This window comes from Pituophis catenifer, unplaced genomic scaffold (assembly GCF_029215685.1).
Source record: "Pituophis catenifer annectens isolate HBS135680 unplaced genomic scaffold, rPitCat1.0.hap2 SCAF_1, whole genome shotgun sequence".
Lineage (NCBI taxonomy): Eukaryota > Metazoa > Chordata > Lepidosauria > Squamata > Colubridae > Pituophis > Pituophis catenifer.
In genome coordinates, this window is record NW_027256881.1 from 282,609,599 (window position 1) to 282,625,475 (window position 15,877).

The window sequence follows — 15,877 nt, forward strand, 5'->3', positions numbered from 1 at the left end:
CAAAATGTCAGGGACAGACCATGGGTAGTGGCAGCTTCTGCATTCTAATATATGTCATTGTTTGGATGCGTCAAAAGACCGGGGCCAAAAGAACTTACACTTTGCTCATCCTTAATGATTTTAGCTTTTTGTTATTCCTGAATGCCGCACTAACCATTTAAGAGTTTGAAATATATGCTGAGACAAAGCCAGAGAAGCACTGTAGTTTTAGGACTATGTTATGTCAGGCAACTTCAGATTTGATGTATATTAGGAACTGTATGCTGAATACAAGAATAAGGACCTTAAAGTTCATGAAGAATTTATTTATTTATTTAGAAAATTTATATTGTCACCTACTTGTACATGGCAACTCAAGGCGGCTTACAAGGACATAAAAACACAACATAAAAGAAACAAAAATAATAAAAAAGAAAAGTAATAAAATAAATTTAAATTATTATATTTAATAAACTGTGAGAGATGTAAAGTTAAAATAAGTTAACCTGGGAGACTTGATAACGTGCAATTGTAATTACATAAATTTAAAGAAAATCCAAACACTGCCTTTTTTTTAGAGATCAGTCCATTAATTTTTTTTTTACTTTTTCTTTTTATATTCAGAACAAAAAGGCCAGCAATCTAGGTTTTATTAGGCAAGATGGGCAGCATAAGTCAAATAAAAAAGAAACGAAGAAACAAACAAGCGAATAACTTTTAAATGTTCCATACCTGCAGCATGCACGTTGGATCCTGAGGATAGTAATACTAAACAAAAGAATTAAGGTGTTTTGCCAGGTGAATTTAGCCAGGGAAGTTGAATACAGTATTTAGGATTACTGCCTTGGAAAAAATTGTTCTGTAGGCTCTGGAGACATTACAGCATGAAGAACGTATGTTTTTTTTTATGATCCACCCAGTGGTGAAATCCAAATTTTTTTACTACCGGTTCTGTGGGCGTGGTTTGGTGGGCGTGGTGTGACTTGGTGGGCGTGGCAGGGGAAAATCTGCCCTGCTGCAAAATCAAGATTTTGATACTGCAAAATCTCCATTCCCACCCCACTCCTGGCGGAAGGATATTGCAAAATCTCCATTCCCACCCTGGGGCCAGCCAGAGGTGGTTATTTGCCGTTTCTCCGAACTGCTCAAAACTTCCCCTCGGTTCTCCCGAACCGGTCAGAACCTGCTGGATTTGATCCACTCACATTTGCGGAGGAGTTTACCATGGATTCCTTGTAATATAGTTGCAGGAATGAATTGTACGCTACATCTACAACACATACACAAACGACAATAATGCAGGATAAAAAATAAAAGGCAACGGCTTAAATATTGAAAAGGTTTCTCGGAGAGGAAACCCATTCAGGTCACGCAGGAGTTACACACCATCCATGCGCTTTTGCGCTTTGGAGTTGCCAGTCGCCCTTTGCTGCAGGTTCCTTCAGTCCCTCGACCTCCCCACCCGCGCACCCCAATTCTCCTCAACGCCTGCTTTGCCCCCCAAGAAAAATACTCAAAAGATTTTGCTCCACCGAAAAATACTCAAAGGCGGTAGGTGCTTAACGTAACCTCTACGACTGGAACCGGAGCGGCGGGCTTCGGTTCGCCGAAGAGAGCCGGGAAACCGGCCTGCGCGACTTGCTCAGAGGCGGAGCCTGGCTACGGAAGTGAAGAGCAACCCCGGAAACGTTGCAGCGGCCCAGGCTCGGCTTTTGTGGCTGGGGGTTGCTGGCAGCGTCGTCTCCCGGGCCGTCCTTAGTGGCCCTGGGGCAAGAGCCCGTCGTTTCTGAGGAGTAGTGGCCGACGCCAGGCTGTGGCCGTCATGCACGACGCCTTCGAGCCGGTGACGATCCTGGAAAAACTGCCGCTGCAGATCGACTGCTTGGCGGCTTGGGGTGAGTGCAGGGGCTCCCCTCCGGATTCGCCCCCCCCACCTCACCCCCGCTTGTCCCCTCTCACATTTCGGTGACGTTGTGTGCCGAGAGTCACAACCACAACGTCTTGGTGTACAAGAGTCCGTTTTCTACTGCTCCCTTCCGACCACCGCGTCTTGTTATGTTGAGCGGACTCATCAAACATTATGCCCCAGTAAGGGCGAAATCTTGCCAGTTTCCTCGCGCGTTGATAGATGGTCCTGGGAAAACTTGAGCGCTTTGCGTGTTGTGATATTAAAACGTGACCCTCACGTGAGTCATGAGAAGGAAAAGCATTGCCTGCCTGTCCCCAAGGCAGGGTCGATGTGGGTCTAGAAAGGGAGAACTAGATTCAAATGCAAACATCCCATGGACTGGGATGTTTCTCGGTTTCTGCTCCACAGGATTGCTGTGGCGGGGGTTCAATAGAGGAGTGTGTCCATGTTGTCTTATTAATAAAGGAACATGAATGCCCAATTCCTGTGTGTCTTCTGGTTTAACTGCATTTACTTTTTTTTTTTTAATGTAAATAATTTTATTTCTTTAAAAAAGTACAAACAGAAGATTTATCGACAAACAGATCACGGTGAGAACATTACACAATACATAACATTCAATCTAAATAAACAGATAAAAAATAAAAGTCTAATCTAGCATTGTCCTCTTTTTATTCTATTAACTAACCAAACATACCATAGGTCCCAGCATTGGAAATATGCAGTCTTTTTGATCTCTTAAAATTTTAGTTAGCCTATCGGCTTCTGCACATTCCATGCATTTAGTAAACTGCATTTACTTTTAAAAAAGTCTGATGAGGACTGCGACTTGTAGCTTGTATTTTCTTCCTCTCTGGGAATAGCGAAATTCCCAGAAATTACAAATTTCAAATATTTATACTGTAGTGTATAACACTCTAGGATGCTTTCCAATACTTAAAAAAAAAAAAAAACCCAAAATGTTTGAGTATAAAACCCCCCACAGCAAAGTTCATGTATAGAGCCATGAAGAGGTATGTCATATTTAGTTCTAGAATAAGGTTCTGCACATACTTTTCTGGGAATAAAGGCAATTAGACCTGGTGATATGGATAGGATTGCCCTGTAAATTTGGCCTTAGAAAATATATGTTAATTGAAAATTATTTTTATTGAAATATTTTTAAAACTATGAATTCCTCAGGAAAAAAATAGAATATTGCTGGTGGTTAAAAGTGAGTCAAAATATCAACAAGTATTATTTATGTAAATAGTTAAAACACTGCATATCCAATACAAATTGAAAATGTTTATTATATTTATGTGTTCTATGTTATTGTTTGAATGATTGTTTTGTTTGTTTGTTTGTTTGATTTTCTCATTTATTTCCTTTTTGTTCTGTAAAAAATCTCAATAAAGTCTATTAAAAAAAAAGAATATTGCTGGTGCAAATTAAATATTTTCTCATTTATAGAAGAATGGCTCCTAGTTGGGACTAAACAAGGACATCTTCTACTTTACAGAATTAGAAAAGAAACTGGTAAGTTTGTAATGATTTACCATCCCTCTGCATATTAACAAATACCCTGTTTCCCCGAAAATAAGACATCCCTGATAATAAGCCCTCCCTGAAAATAATTAAACATGGAGCTGGAAATCAGGTAAGACATCAAGAGAAGCCCCATCTTGCTCCACACGCCCCAAAATAATAAGATCTCCCTGAAAATAAGGCCAAGCGCTTATTTCGGGGTTCAAATAAATACAAGAAAGTGTCTTATTTTCGGGGAAATACGGTAGTAACAACTAAGGATAATTGAGAGCCATCTGTTACTTCATTGTATTTTAGGGCAGATTTATACAAGATAGGCCTTGTACATAGTTAAGACAGAATATCTGTCAAGAATCAGAAACTTGTTTTAGCCTTATGTTGACAGGGTTTATTTATTGTGCTAATTTATATGTTTTTTTGTTTTAGGTTTAGTGTGGTTTGTGCTATTGTACTATGTGTGAACCCTTCCAGTTAAAGCTTATTTGAGAAATAAACTTAATATTATTAATAATCCAATCACTCTGTATAAAACCTATATGATAAAGAGTTTATTGGCTGACCTTGAAATACCTTATTTCCTTGTATCATGTTTAATTCTGTGCAAAATTTCATTATATTTTAGAATTAGGCATAACATGTTTAAAAAAGTCAGATTCATACTTGATTTTTTGCCTTGAAACTAGTCTGTAAAATATGAATTAGATAGAAACATATATGAATTACAACTGTAAAAAAAAGGATTCCCTTAAATCAACAATTTATTAGGGCTAGTTGAATTAGATCTTCATTATATGTTCATGGTTGATTTGGGTCAGTCCTGTCCCGTATAAATCTCATAAACCTGGGAATCTCCTCATCACAGTAATATTCTTATCACAGAGACGGTAAATGTTATCTCTGTAAAAAGTAACGTTTAAAGTCTGACAGCCTTAAAAGGCTGCAAAATCATTTCTCAACTCCCTGAATTCACAGAAAAAGAGATTGTCTTGAAATGAAAATTAATAGTGGAATCTTCCTAGTTGGATAGTCAGTAGTGATTTTCTGATAACTGCATATGCTGTAATGTGCAGTATGATTTTTTTGCAATCTTCAAATGAAAAGTTGTGAGACTTACACCTCCTCTAATCTCAGTTCAGAAGTTTGTATGACATTATTCCTTAACTAATAAATGCAAGTTGATTAAATAGTTTAAAATATATCTTATCTAAATCCATATATTGTTTGATAGGCTGCAACAGGTTTGAAGTCATATTAGAAAAATCAAACAAGAACTTCTCCAAGAAGATACAGCAGGTAGGTCTGGCATTTTCAGATTCAGCTAAGATCAGTGGTGGGTTGCTACCGGTTCGCACCAATGGTGGTGGCGGGAGGCTCCACCCACCTGCCCAGACGCTTCTGTACATGCACCAGTTATGAACCAGTTGCTAAGTATCCAAATTTTGATCACGTGACCAAGGGGATGCTGCAATGGTTGTAAGTGTGAAAAACTGTCATAAATCACTTTTGTCAATACCATTGTAACTTTGAATGGTCACTAAATGAACTGTTGTAAGTCAAGGACTATCTTTAGTTTATTTCATCAGATATTCCATAATTTATATTGAAGAGTTACTTTGTTGGAGATGAGGATCTGCTTATAAATCAGTTATGTTTTACAGTCCTTTGGAGCAAGTTAACTTTTAACAAACTTAGGCAAAGATAAAGGTTCCCCTCGCATATGTGCTAGTTGTTCCCGACTCTAGGGGGCGGTGCTCATCTCCGTTTCAAAGTCGAAGAGCCAGCACTGTCCGAAGATGTCTCCGTGGTCTTGTGGCTGGCATGACTAAACACCAAAGGTGCACGGAATGCTGTTACCTTCCCACCAAAGGTGGTCCCTATTTTTCTACTTGCATTTTTTACATGCTTTCGAACTGCTAGGTTGCAGAAGTAATGGGAGCTCACCCCATTATGCGGCACTAGGGATTTGAACTGCTGAACTGCCAACCTTTCGATCGACAAACTCAGCGTCTTAGCCACTGAGCCACCACATCCCTCTTAAGAAACTTACCCAAAGCTTATTTACATGATTTTTTTATTTTATTTTTAATAGATCCATGTTGTATCCCAGTTCAAAATTTTGGTCAGTTTATTAGGTAAGTGAAATAATTGTTCAGATTAATTTTGTTTTGAAACAAGGCACGGCAGTCATTATAAGACTAGGGAACTTCTTTAAGAATTAAATATTGAATTTAGTTCTGAGTTGGGAATGCGTGAATTTGTTCTGTTAATCTGAATTTCAGTGTTTTGCTTTTACTTCTGATCCTTAATTTTTTTAAAGGCCACATTAATTTTTAAAAGCCCTTTACATTTTGTTAATCTTCTTTAAGCATTATTTAACTTAATAGTTTTTTACATTGTCCATCATTCTTAGTATGGAGATTCTTTGAGACTCAGAATCATTGTAGCATCAAAAACTGGGAGATATTTGTAAAGTTCCCATTTTATTTCAAAATAAAATAATGTTTGCAGCATTATTCATTATGAGAAAATTGTAGAGATTTGAATAGCAGCATATGTACATCTTAATTTAAGCAGTAATTTGTGTTTTTGTCCCAAACAGAAAACAACATTTATGTTCATGATCTATTGACCTTTCAACAGATCACAACAGTTTCTAAGGCCAAAGGTGCAACTCTCTTCACTTGTGATCTGAAGGTATGTAATGAAAAGAGGCTTGCCTTCATGAACATTTGGCATGTTAGATTAAAATGCAAAAAATTCATTACTTAATTAATGTCCGGGAAGCAGGTGGGTGGGCGAGATGCTGATCATTCACGACTTCTGAAAATCACATTTTAGAGATGATAGTTAAAATACAGATAGTCTTCACTTATTGACTGCAATTGGAACCAGCAGTTCTGTTGGGTCTACTGAGAAATGGATTTTATTTCAGCCTGTTTCTAGGGAGGGAAAAAGATAATCAAGGAAAAAGAATGACAACAAGGCCTGCTCAGGGTTCATTTTTATTCTACTTTTGTTAGAAACAAGACAAAAACACAAGCTTGCATATACAGTGGACTTACATAATACACTAATGAGGCTTGTTTATGGTACAAATTGTGGGAATGCAACCATAGTAATTTGCACGCCACAGTTGATTGCTCAGCATATTGCAGGACAGCAATTGTGGTTTGCTGTACAATAAGCCATATTTAAGAGAACAATGACGTAACATTGTGTGTGAGCAGAGCTTAATATTGTGTTTTCCAGCTTTGATTCTTAGAGAAATATTTATTTTTACAGCATTCTGATACTGGAGAAGAGGTCCTTAGAATGTGTGTGGCAGTGAGAAAGAAGTTACAACTTTTTTATTGGAAGGACCGAAAATTCCATGAGCTGCAGGTGCAGTATTATTTATTATTTTTATTTATCAAATTTAGGTGCTGTTCGTCTCACTCTAATCACCATTCTATCATTCATGTTAAAATATAATTTTTGGTTTGAAAGTGTCACTGATTTGAAAGTGTTGTTGATTTTCTATTCAGAAAACATTTTCAAAAATAATTTGCGGGATTTAGTTTTTAAGCCCAATTTAACAGTTACCTAGTTTTTCTTTCAGAGCTTACTTGAAGTATAACATTAATTAACAAAGAACTAAAAAAAGGCAGAATTCTACAAAACTCTGAAAGATATATATTGATGATGTCTGTTTTTTTAAAAAGAAATATCAGCCGTACTTAAAACAGCTTAAAAAAATTAAGACCTCATGACTGTCTTTAATTTGTACCCTTTAAACTAGAATGTAATGGAGCAAAAATTCAAGGTACATTGCTGGTGGTTGTCATTGTGGTTTCTATAAACCATGGTCTATGGCCATATTAAACATACATTATTTGGAAGACATTTAAAAACATGGGATTTCCCGCAGAAGGAAAGAGAAATAGGATTTGGGTGTCAAGGGCTGGGAAATGACCCTTTAAATATCTCTCCTTACTAAAATCCCCCAAATAATGGAAAGGGTTTTTTTTCTGGGCAAGGCATTATGTTTAATATCTGGGCAATACTATTGAGAATATATTCTAAAATCCCATTTGAGAAATGTATTTGCTTGGCTGGAACTGGGGATGTTGAAAAAAACCCCAACATGTGTTATTTTATTTTACCAACTGTAAGAAGGTTCATACCATCTATAATATGCCTCTTTTACATCAGTCCTTGGGTAATCTGACAATACTTATACATCCATCCTTATTTGTAAATGATTTATAGACCATAACAAAATACTGCGAAGCAGCCATGAAAATCAAGCATCAGTTACTGACAGGTTTCCCATAGTTCTAACATGCTTTTTTTATTGATATGTCATTTGCCTGTATTACTTGACATGTTTCTTGCTTTTAATTGTTTTCAGAGGTACCATTCATCCCTGGCCTTTAACTGTAAAAAAGATTCATTCATTCAGATGTCTTAATTTTATATTTTTTTCCTATGTTTGTTTATTTTCTGGGAGCTCTTTTTCCTAGAATTAAACATTTTTCCTAGAATTATTTATATACATACATACATACATACATACATACATACATACGTACGTGTCTATCAGCTTCTTTAATTGTACCTAATTAGACATTTTTTCTTCTTGATTTCCAGGGAGATTTCAGTGTGCCAGACGTACCTAAATCAATGGCATGGTGTAAAGATTCAATATGTGTTGGTTTCAAAAGGGATTATTATCTAATAAAGGTATTAAAAAATTAGACTAAGATGGAAAATACTGATTTTTCGGAATACTGTATGCAGGGGAAATGAATGATTAGAGCATGAATTATGAATTCTCATGTCCTATACTGAATAAACTTTCTATATGTAGCGAGCCTTCTGAGAAAATAGACACCTTATTGGCACTGATGTCATATTTGTTATGACATCAGTGGTAAAAATTGACTACTGTTTGGGAAATCCCTAAACAATTCGGCTATGGTTTGATCTATAGGGTTGATGAAATAAGCTTAGTGACAGGAATACTGGAGAATGGAACAGCTCTTTCTAATAATAATGAGTAATTTTGGTAATGCCTTTTTGAATTGAACGACCAGCTTTTTTATTCATTTTCAGGTAGATGGGAAGGGATCGATTAAGGAACTATTCCCTACAGGAAAGCAGCTTGAGCCATTAGTAGTCCCATTGGCAGATGGCAAAGTTGTTGTAGGCCAAGATGATCTAACTGTTGTGTTGAATGAAGAAGGAGTCTGTACGCAGAAATGTGCCTTCAATTGGACAGATATCCCAATAACCATGGGTAAGAACAAGTAAAATTAAAAATTCTTAGCTCTAAAGAAAAAATGTGTTACACACAGAAAATACAATACACCTTGATTTTTAAATTAATAATGACATTTGACTACCTGAGATGATAGTTATCTTTCTGTTATGTTGATATAATGCCAGTTTATAGATAGAAAGTGTGTATCTGTAATCCAGGTTTGTGAGTCCAAAGCAGCTCTGTTTTCCCTACTACTTGAATAATGATTTTCTTTGCTCAGATTTTAATTTATTACTATATAAAAAAGAACAATTTGTATATTATGTAGTAATAAATTTTTGGCATGAATTCCCATTCTTTAAACAACAGTGATCATATTACAATTTTGTGAATATCAACCGAAATATTAAAGATACCCATGGATAAGGGTTCCATCTGCTTTGATATCAGCTTTTTTTGTACATTTGAGGAATCTGGTAAATATAGAAAATAAGTACTTGTTGAATTAATTTTTTTCTTAAATTCATAGGAATTGTATTTAATATTTTAAACACACTTTATAATTCATTAATGTATGATATACTAGCATTTTATTCCAAAATTATTTAAGATAAAAAAGTAACAATTGTTTAAAAAAATTTGATTTAGGTTTAGATGTAACGAAAACGCATTCTGGTAATGGTAATTCGGGAGATTTATTTGAAGCCAATGCACCCAGGCGAAACAAGTGTTTAATTGATTATACTGCCATCTCATATTTTATACAGCTTAAATGCATTCTGGAAATAAATCAGTCCGCTTAAATGCTGTTTTTGTGATAAGCTGATTTGAAGTATTAATGACGTTAATGACTCATGGTTTCCAGAAAAGAAAGGTTTACCAGCTGTTTTAAAATCTGTATTTTCCCAGGGTAAATGTTAGTTTTGTGAATAATAAAGGTTGAATTTTTATCTGTGTCTCAGCATTTTCTAAAGTTTCCTTGTGGGCTTTAATACTGCATAAAACTGTTTAAAAGTAGAGACAACCTACTTCAGGAAGGTTGCATAATATATTTTTTGTTAGGATCATAATGGACTGCTGAGTATGAGTTCTATGGAACTACTTAATGGTTGACAAATAATATTCTATTTACAATAGGTCTTATGCAAAGAATGCTAAACCAATACCACATATTAATCCAGTTAATAAAAAAATTGAGAAAAGATCATGCTTCGGCAAAACTTCTTTCAAGCTTTTCTAATGTGTCTCATCCTATTTCACAGGGTTGTTGTAGGAAAAAAGTAGGAAGAATGAGGGAAATGGCTAAGTTAAGTTCTTGGAGGAAAGGCAGTATATAACTCTATTACATAAATATTGTAGTCTGTATATCAGAAACCCAGTGACATTAGCAGTCTCTTTTGAGTCCAATAAATACAATAGTTTTAGATGAGGTTATGCTGTTCTCATAAAGTACAGTAGGTGTTAGAAAGAGAAATGATTAAAAAGCCAAGGGGGATAAAGAAAGTAATAAAACATTTGGTACTCTTGAATGGAAAGTTGTTTAGGTCTGTATACTGACTGTTTTGTTTCCATAATAGAACATCAGACTCCATACGTGGTCGCAGTATTGCCAAGATATGTAGAGATTCGTACGTTTGAGCCCCGTCTCCTGGTTCAGAGTATTGAATTAGATAAGCCACGCTTCATTACTTCTGGAGGGTAGGAAAGCTTTAGTTGCCTATTTTTCTCCTATTTTGCATATAAAATACTGTTGAATTATTAATTTTAAAGAGTTGTTGAGTAAAAGGGAGTGACCCTTTAATCTTATTAAGGTACATTGCTGACTGTATCTTTTTCCTTATTTTAGTCCTAATATTGTATATGTGGCCAGCAATCATTTTGTTTGGCGCCTCATTCCAGTTTCCATTGCAACCCAGATTCAGCAGCTCCTCCAAGATAAACAGTTTGAATTGGCTTTGCAATTGGCGGTAAGTGAAAGATTAAATATATTTTCAGTCTATAGTTGGGATCCTGTGTCATACTAAACCATAGTGAAGTATCAGTTGTATTTGGTTTAGTATGATGTGTGAACCTAGTCAATTGTGTTTTAAATAACTAACTGGGACTCACAAAGCCATATGTTAGTATGTTGACAGAACTTGAGTGAATCTTTGACAAATAATTACATTTATAAGTTGCTATCTAGTAAAAGTGTTATTTCAAGACTAAATTATTTGTTAATTAGGTACAGTGGGGCAAAAAAGTATTTCGTCAGCCACCAATTGTGCAAGTTCTCCCACTTAAAAAGATGAGAGAGGCCTGTAATTGTCATCATAGGTAGACCTCAACTATGAGAGACAAAATGAGAAAACAAATCTAGACAATCACATTGTCTGATTTGGAAAGAATTTATTTGCAAATTATGGTGGAAAACAAGTATTTGGTCACCTACAAACAAGCAAGATTTCTGGCTCTCACAGACCTGTACCTTCTTCTTTAAGAGGCTTCTCTGTCCTCCACTCATTACCTGTATTAATGGCACCTGTTTGAACTTGTTATCAGTATAAAAGACACCTGTCCACAACCTCAAACAGTCACACTCCAAACTCCACTATGGTGAAGACCAAAGAGCTGTTGAAGGACACCAGAAACAAAATTGTAGACCTGCACCAGGCTGAATAGGCAAGCAGCTTGGTGTGAAGAAATCAACTGTGGGAGTAATAATTAGAAAATGGAAGACATACAAGACCGCTGATAATCTCCCTCGATCTGGGGCTCCACGCAAGATCTCACCCCATGGGGTCAAAATGATCACAAGAACGGTGAGCAAAAATCCCAAAACCACACGGGAGGACCTAGTGAATGACCTGTAGAGAGCTGGGACCAACGTAACAAAGGCTACCATCAGTAACACACTACGCCGCCAGGGATTCAGATCCTGCAGTGCCAGATGTGTCCCCCTGCTTAAGCCAGTACATGTCCGGGCCTGTCTGAAGTTTGCTAGAGAGCATTTGGATGATCCAGAAGAGGATTGGGAGAATGACATATGGTCAGATGAAGCCAAAGTAGAACTGTTTGGTAGAAACACAACTCGTCGTGTATGGAGGAGAGAGAATACTGTTTTGCATCCAAAGAACACCATACCTACTGTGAAGCATGAGAGTGGCAACATCATGCTTTGGGGCTGTTTCTCTGCAAAGGGACCAGGACGACTGATCCGTGTACAGGAAAGAATGAATGGGGCCATGTATCGTGAGATTTTGAGTGCAAATCTCCTTCCATCAGCAAGGGCATTGAAGATGAAACATGGCTGGGTCTTTCAGCATGACAATGATCCCAAACACACTGCCTGGGCAACGAAGGAGTGGCTTCGTAAGAAGCATTTCAAGTTCCTGGAGTAGCCTAGCCAGTCTCCAGATCTCAACCCCATAGAAAACCTTTGGAGGGAGTTGAAAGTCCTTGTTGCCCAGCGACAGCCCCAAAACATCACTGCTGTAAAAGAGATCTGCATGGAGGAATGGGCCAACATACCAGCAACAGTGTGTGCCAACCTTGTGAAGACTTACAGAAAACGTTTGACTTCTGTCATTGCCAACAAAGGATATATAACAAAGTATTGAGATGAACTTTTGATATTAACCAAATACTTATTTTCCACCATAATTTGCAAATAAATTCTTTCCAAATCAGACAATGTGATTGTCTGGATTGTCTCATTTTGTCTCTCATAGTTGAGGTCTACCTATGATGTCAACTACAGGCCTCTCTCATCTTTTTAAGTGGGAGAACTTGCACAATTGGTGGCTGACTAGATACTTTTTTGCCCCACTGTATATAATAATGAGTAACTGCAGAATTTATTTATTATCCTCTAAACCTGTAAAATTTGGTTTAGTTTGATTCAGGTTGATTATAATAAGCTTTGGTTGAAACGTAGTGGAGATGAACAAATCAGGGTTTATTTCATTAAATAAGAAAGTGTGGTTATATTTTGGGAACAATTCACAGTATGAAGCTATCCTGGCTTGCTTTAAAGTCTATAACCATAGTCTTTAAATTTGGAACAAACTTAAAATAAAAAAAACCTAGTTCTGTGAAAAATTTAATTAGTTTGACTTCTTATGCAAAATAAACAACTTGTGTGGGATAAAAAGGTTTATTAATCTGATTGTACTTACCTATGGAGAGGTACTTTTTTTTTTTTTTTTTTTTAATTTGATTTATATGCCGCCCTTCTCCGGAGACTCAGGGCGGCTTACAATGCTTTAAGCAATAGCCTTCATTCTTTTGTATATTTTATACAAAGTCAGCTTATTGCCCCCACAAACTGGGTCCTCATTTCACCTACCTTAGAAAGGATGGAAGGCTGAGTCAACCTTGAGCCTTGGAGAGATTCGAACCAGCAGAAATTGCAGGCAGCTGTGTTAATAACAGGGTGCACTAAACCCTTGTACTATCAAGGCTACTTACCATTATTAATCTGATTGTACTTACCTATGGAGAGGTACAAAAACACTTAAATGATAGTTAATACCGGTATTTCTTGTTTGCGAGAATCAATCACGTGAGCACTGCCTTATGCCAAAGGTGCACAACCTTTTTGAAATAACAGTATCACTTGCCTTACATTTATTTCAACCATGTTAATTTTGTTGCTCGTCATTTCATATTTTTCTCCTCCTGTCACATTAGTTTACAACTTAGCAGTAATGTTGGGAGGGGTTTGGAGGACTGCGTTCAAGTCTTTGGAGTGTAGTTATATGCATCTCAGGAATTGGAGATTGTATACTGAGAACAGTAACTGTGAGTTATGTCACTGTTTGATCCATTCATTGCAGTTATATTTTTGAATACACTGGTTTTTTGTACTTCTTATTTAAGCCTACTGTGTGCAGGATGGATTTGATATAAATCGAGTTGATTTAAATCACAATTTAAATCATGATTTAAATCACTAGTAAAAAGGCTTGATTTAAATCAACTCGATTTAAATCATAATTTTTAAAGAGCAACTGTCATCTCTGCTACTCCTTTGACCTACTGTTGACTCACCGATAGTCCCAGTGTTGCAGAATATACAGCCTCATGCTACATAACTAAGCTCCATTTCATGCTGAATAAACTAAATTATTTATGTATCTTAAATAGAAAACTATCTTAAGATAGATTTTTACCCCAAAAGTTTTTTATTAAAATAAATTTGATTTAAATAAAAAAAATCCGATTTAAATAAAAAAAATCTGATTTTTTTGATTTTTTTTTAAAAAAATCATTGATTTTTATCCACCCTGACTGTGTGTTACTCAGATATTTATTATAGTCTCAGTGTTCATGGACTACAAATGTGACAACAAAGTTTACCATACTCAGGAAACTTATTTGTGTTCTTATTCTTGGATAGCATAACTGAGATAGAAATATATCTCCTGGCTTGCATGAACAATTTTTTCTACAAGTATATTCAAATATACTTTTTCATTACCAAGGATCAATTTCCTTAAGAGCCAGTGTGCTATTTCCTAAAGGTTTGCATTTTTAATTCTTTATTTTTTTATTTTTCTTCTCTACTTCAAGAGTTTATGGTGAATAAAGTATTTTTTTCCTGCTTCTGTTTAAACTTGTTAGGATATGAAAGATGATTCTGACAATGAAAAACAGCAACAGATCCATCACATTAAGAATCTTTATGCCTTCAACCTTTTCTGCCAAAAGCGCTTTGATGAATCGATGCAAGTCTTTGCTAAACTTGGGACAGGTAGATTTTCATTTCCAGCCTTACTTTAAATTATGCAAGGAGAATTAAATACTACTAAAAGATGTAAAAAGCTATAAATAAGCATTAGTGTTTGGATTTTTGTAAGAACATCCTGTGGAATGTTTCTTTTTGTTATTGCAGAGAAGACAAGAGAGGTACATTCCCTCTTGTAACGTCAGTCCCCTATGAATCTTCCCGGGAAGATTCTTGAAAATGCATAGCTGAACTGTAGAGCAAAATATCAAAATACTCTTCTGCCAATAGTCAACTAATAATGTTACATTTATCTTGCAATGTTGTGAGAGTGCCGCAAAAACATAGAAGCATTTTTAATATGGAAATAAGTGTTTCATGTGAAACCTAGCCATGGATGCCATTGGGTAAAAAGTAAGTTTATCAGCAGTAGTAACTTGATATCTTTTTTAAAAAAAAAAAACATTTGTTTGCTGCCCATCTCACTGCAAGGTGACCCTATATTGAAAGAACACTCTTTATTATTTTATATTTGGAATTTCAGTAGTACTGAACTACAACAAATTCTTTTAAATGTTATGCATAGAATAAATAGTTTTAGGAAAGAAACAAAATAATAGAACTAAAATGGGCTATTTAGATAATCAAGTCTCTCATTTCATGTAGGAAGCTAAAGAATCAGTGACAAATGGATATACAACTACTTTGTATACTTCGTATACTTTATCTACTTTGGATAATTGGTTCCACTGTGAAGCTATTATTATTGTTAAAATGTTTAGACATTCAATTGGCATCTGTTTTTTGTCACTTAAATCTATTGTTCTATGTCCTGTCCTCCAGAATGATAGATTGTTGGCTTTCTTCTGTTTGACAGTCCTTTCAGGCAAGGGTGAAATTCAAAATTTTTCCCTACCGGTTCTGTGGGCGTGGCTTGGTGGGCATGGCAGGGGAAGGATACTGCAAAATCTCCATTCCCTCACCACTCCTGGGGGAAGGATATTGCAAAATCTCCATTCCCACCCCACTCTGGGGCCAGCCAGAGGTGGTATTTGCAGGTTCTCCAAACTACTCAAAATTTCCGCTACCGGTTCTCCAGAACCTGTCAGAACCTGCTGGATTTCACCCTGCTTTCAGGCTTGGAAAAATATGATCATGTCCTCCTCAGCCTTCTCAAGACTGAACATTCCCAGTTCCTTGTCTCAAAGGACTTAATTTTGACCTGATCCTCATTAATCTTTTCTTGACTGGTTCAGTTTGTTTGAGTTTCCTTCACTATTCATATAAAACGGGATATAATGTTCGACAAGGCTTTGACTAATGAATACAAAATCTAGTAAAGATATTGCTTCCCCTGCTTTGGAAACTACTTCTGTTGATGAAGCCTAAAACTGCAGCCATATTGTGCTGCTGACTCATTCAGTTTGTAATCCACTACTATTGTGAAGTCTTTTTTAAGTACTACCAAGCCAGGAATCCCCCATTTTATCCCTGCGTATTTGATTTATGTTTC

General features: G+C 36.1%; 1 protein-coding gene across 1 annotated transcript in view; it reads left to right on the forward strand.

The window, feature by feature from the left end:
* The first annotated feature begins 1,704 nt into the window (after nt 1-1,704).
* VPS39 (VPS39 subunit of HOPS complex) overlaps nt 1,705-15,877 on the forward strand; it is a 28,543-nt gene continuing 14,370 nt past the window's right edge. Inside the window, exons 1-11 of the mRNA XM_070939922.1 lie at nt 1,705-1,874; nt 3,341-3,406; nt 4,644-4,708; nt 5,505-5,547; nt 6,015-6,109; nt 6,698-6,796; nt 8,045-8,137; nt 8,510-8,693; nt 10,235-10,355; nt 10,504-10,624; nt 14,262-14,391. Coding sequence (XP_070796023.1) covers nt 1,802-1,874; nt 3,341-3,406; nt 4,644-4,708; nt 5,505-5,547; nt 6,015-6,109; nt 6,698-6,796; nt 8,045-8,137; nt 8,510-8,693; nt 10,235-10,355; nt 10,504-10,624; nt 14,262-14,391 — 1,090 coding nt within the window. The 5' untranslated portion in view covers nt 1,705-1,801. The remainder of the gene's footprint in view (nt 1,875-3,340; nt 3,407-4,643; nt 4,709-5,504; nt 5,548-6,014; nt 6,110-6,697; nt 6,797-8,044; nt 8,138-8,509; nt 8,694-10,234; nt 10,356-10,503; nt 10,625-14,261; nt 14,392-15,877) is intronic.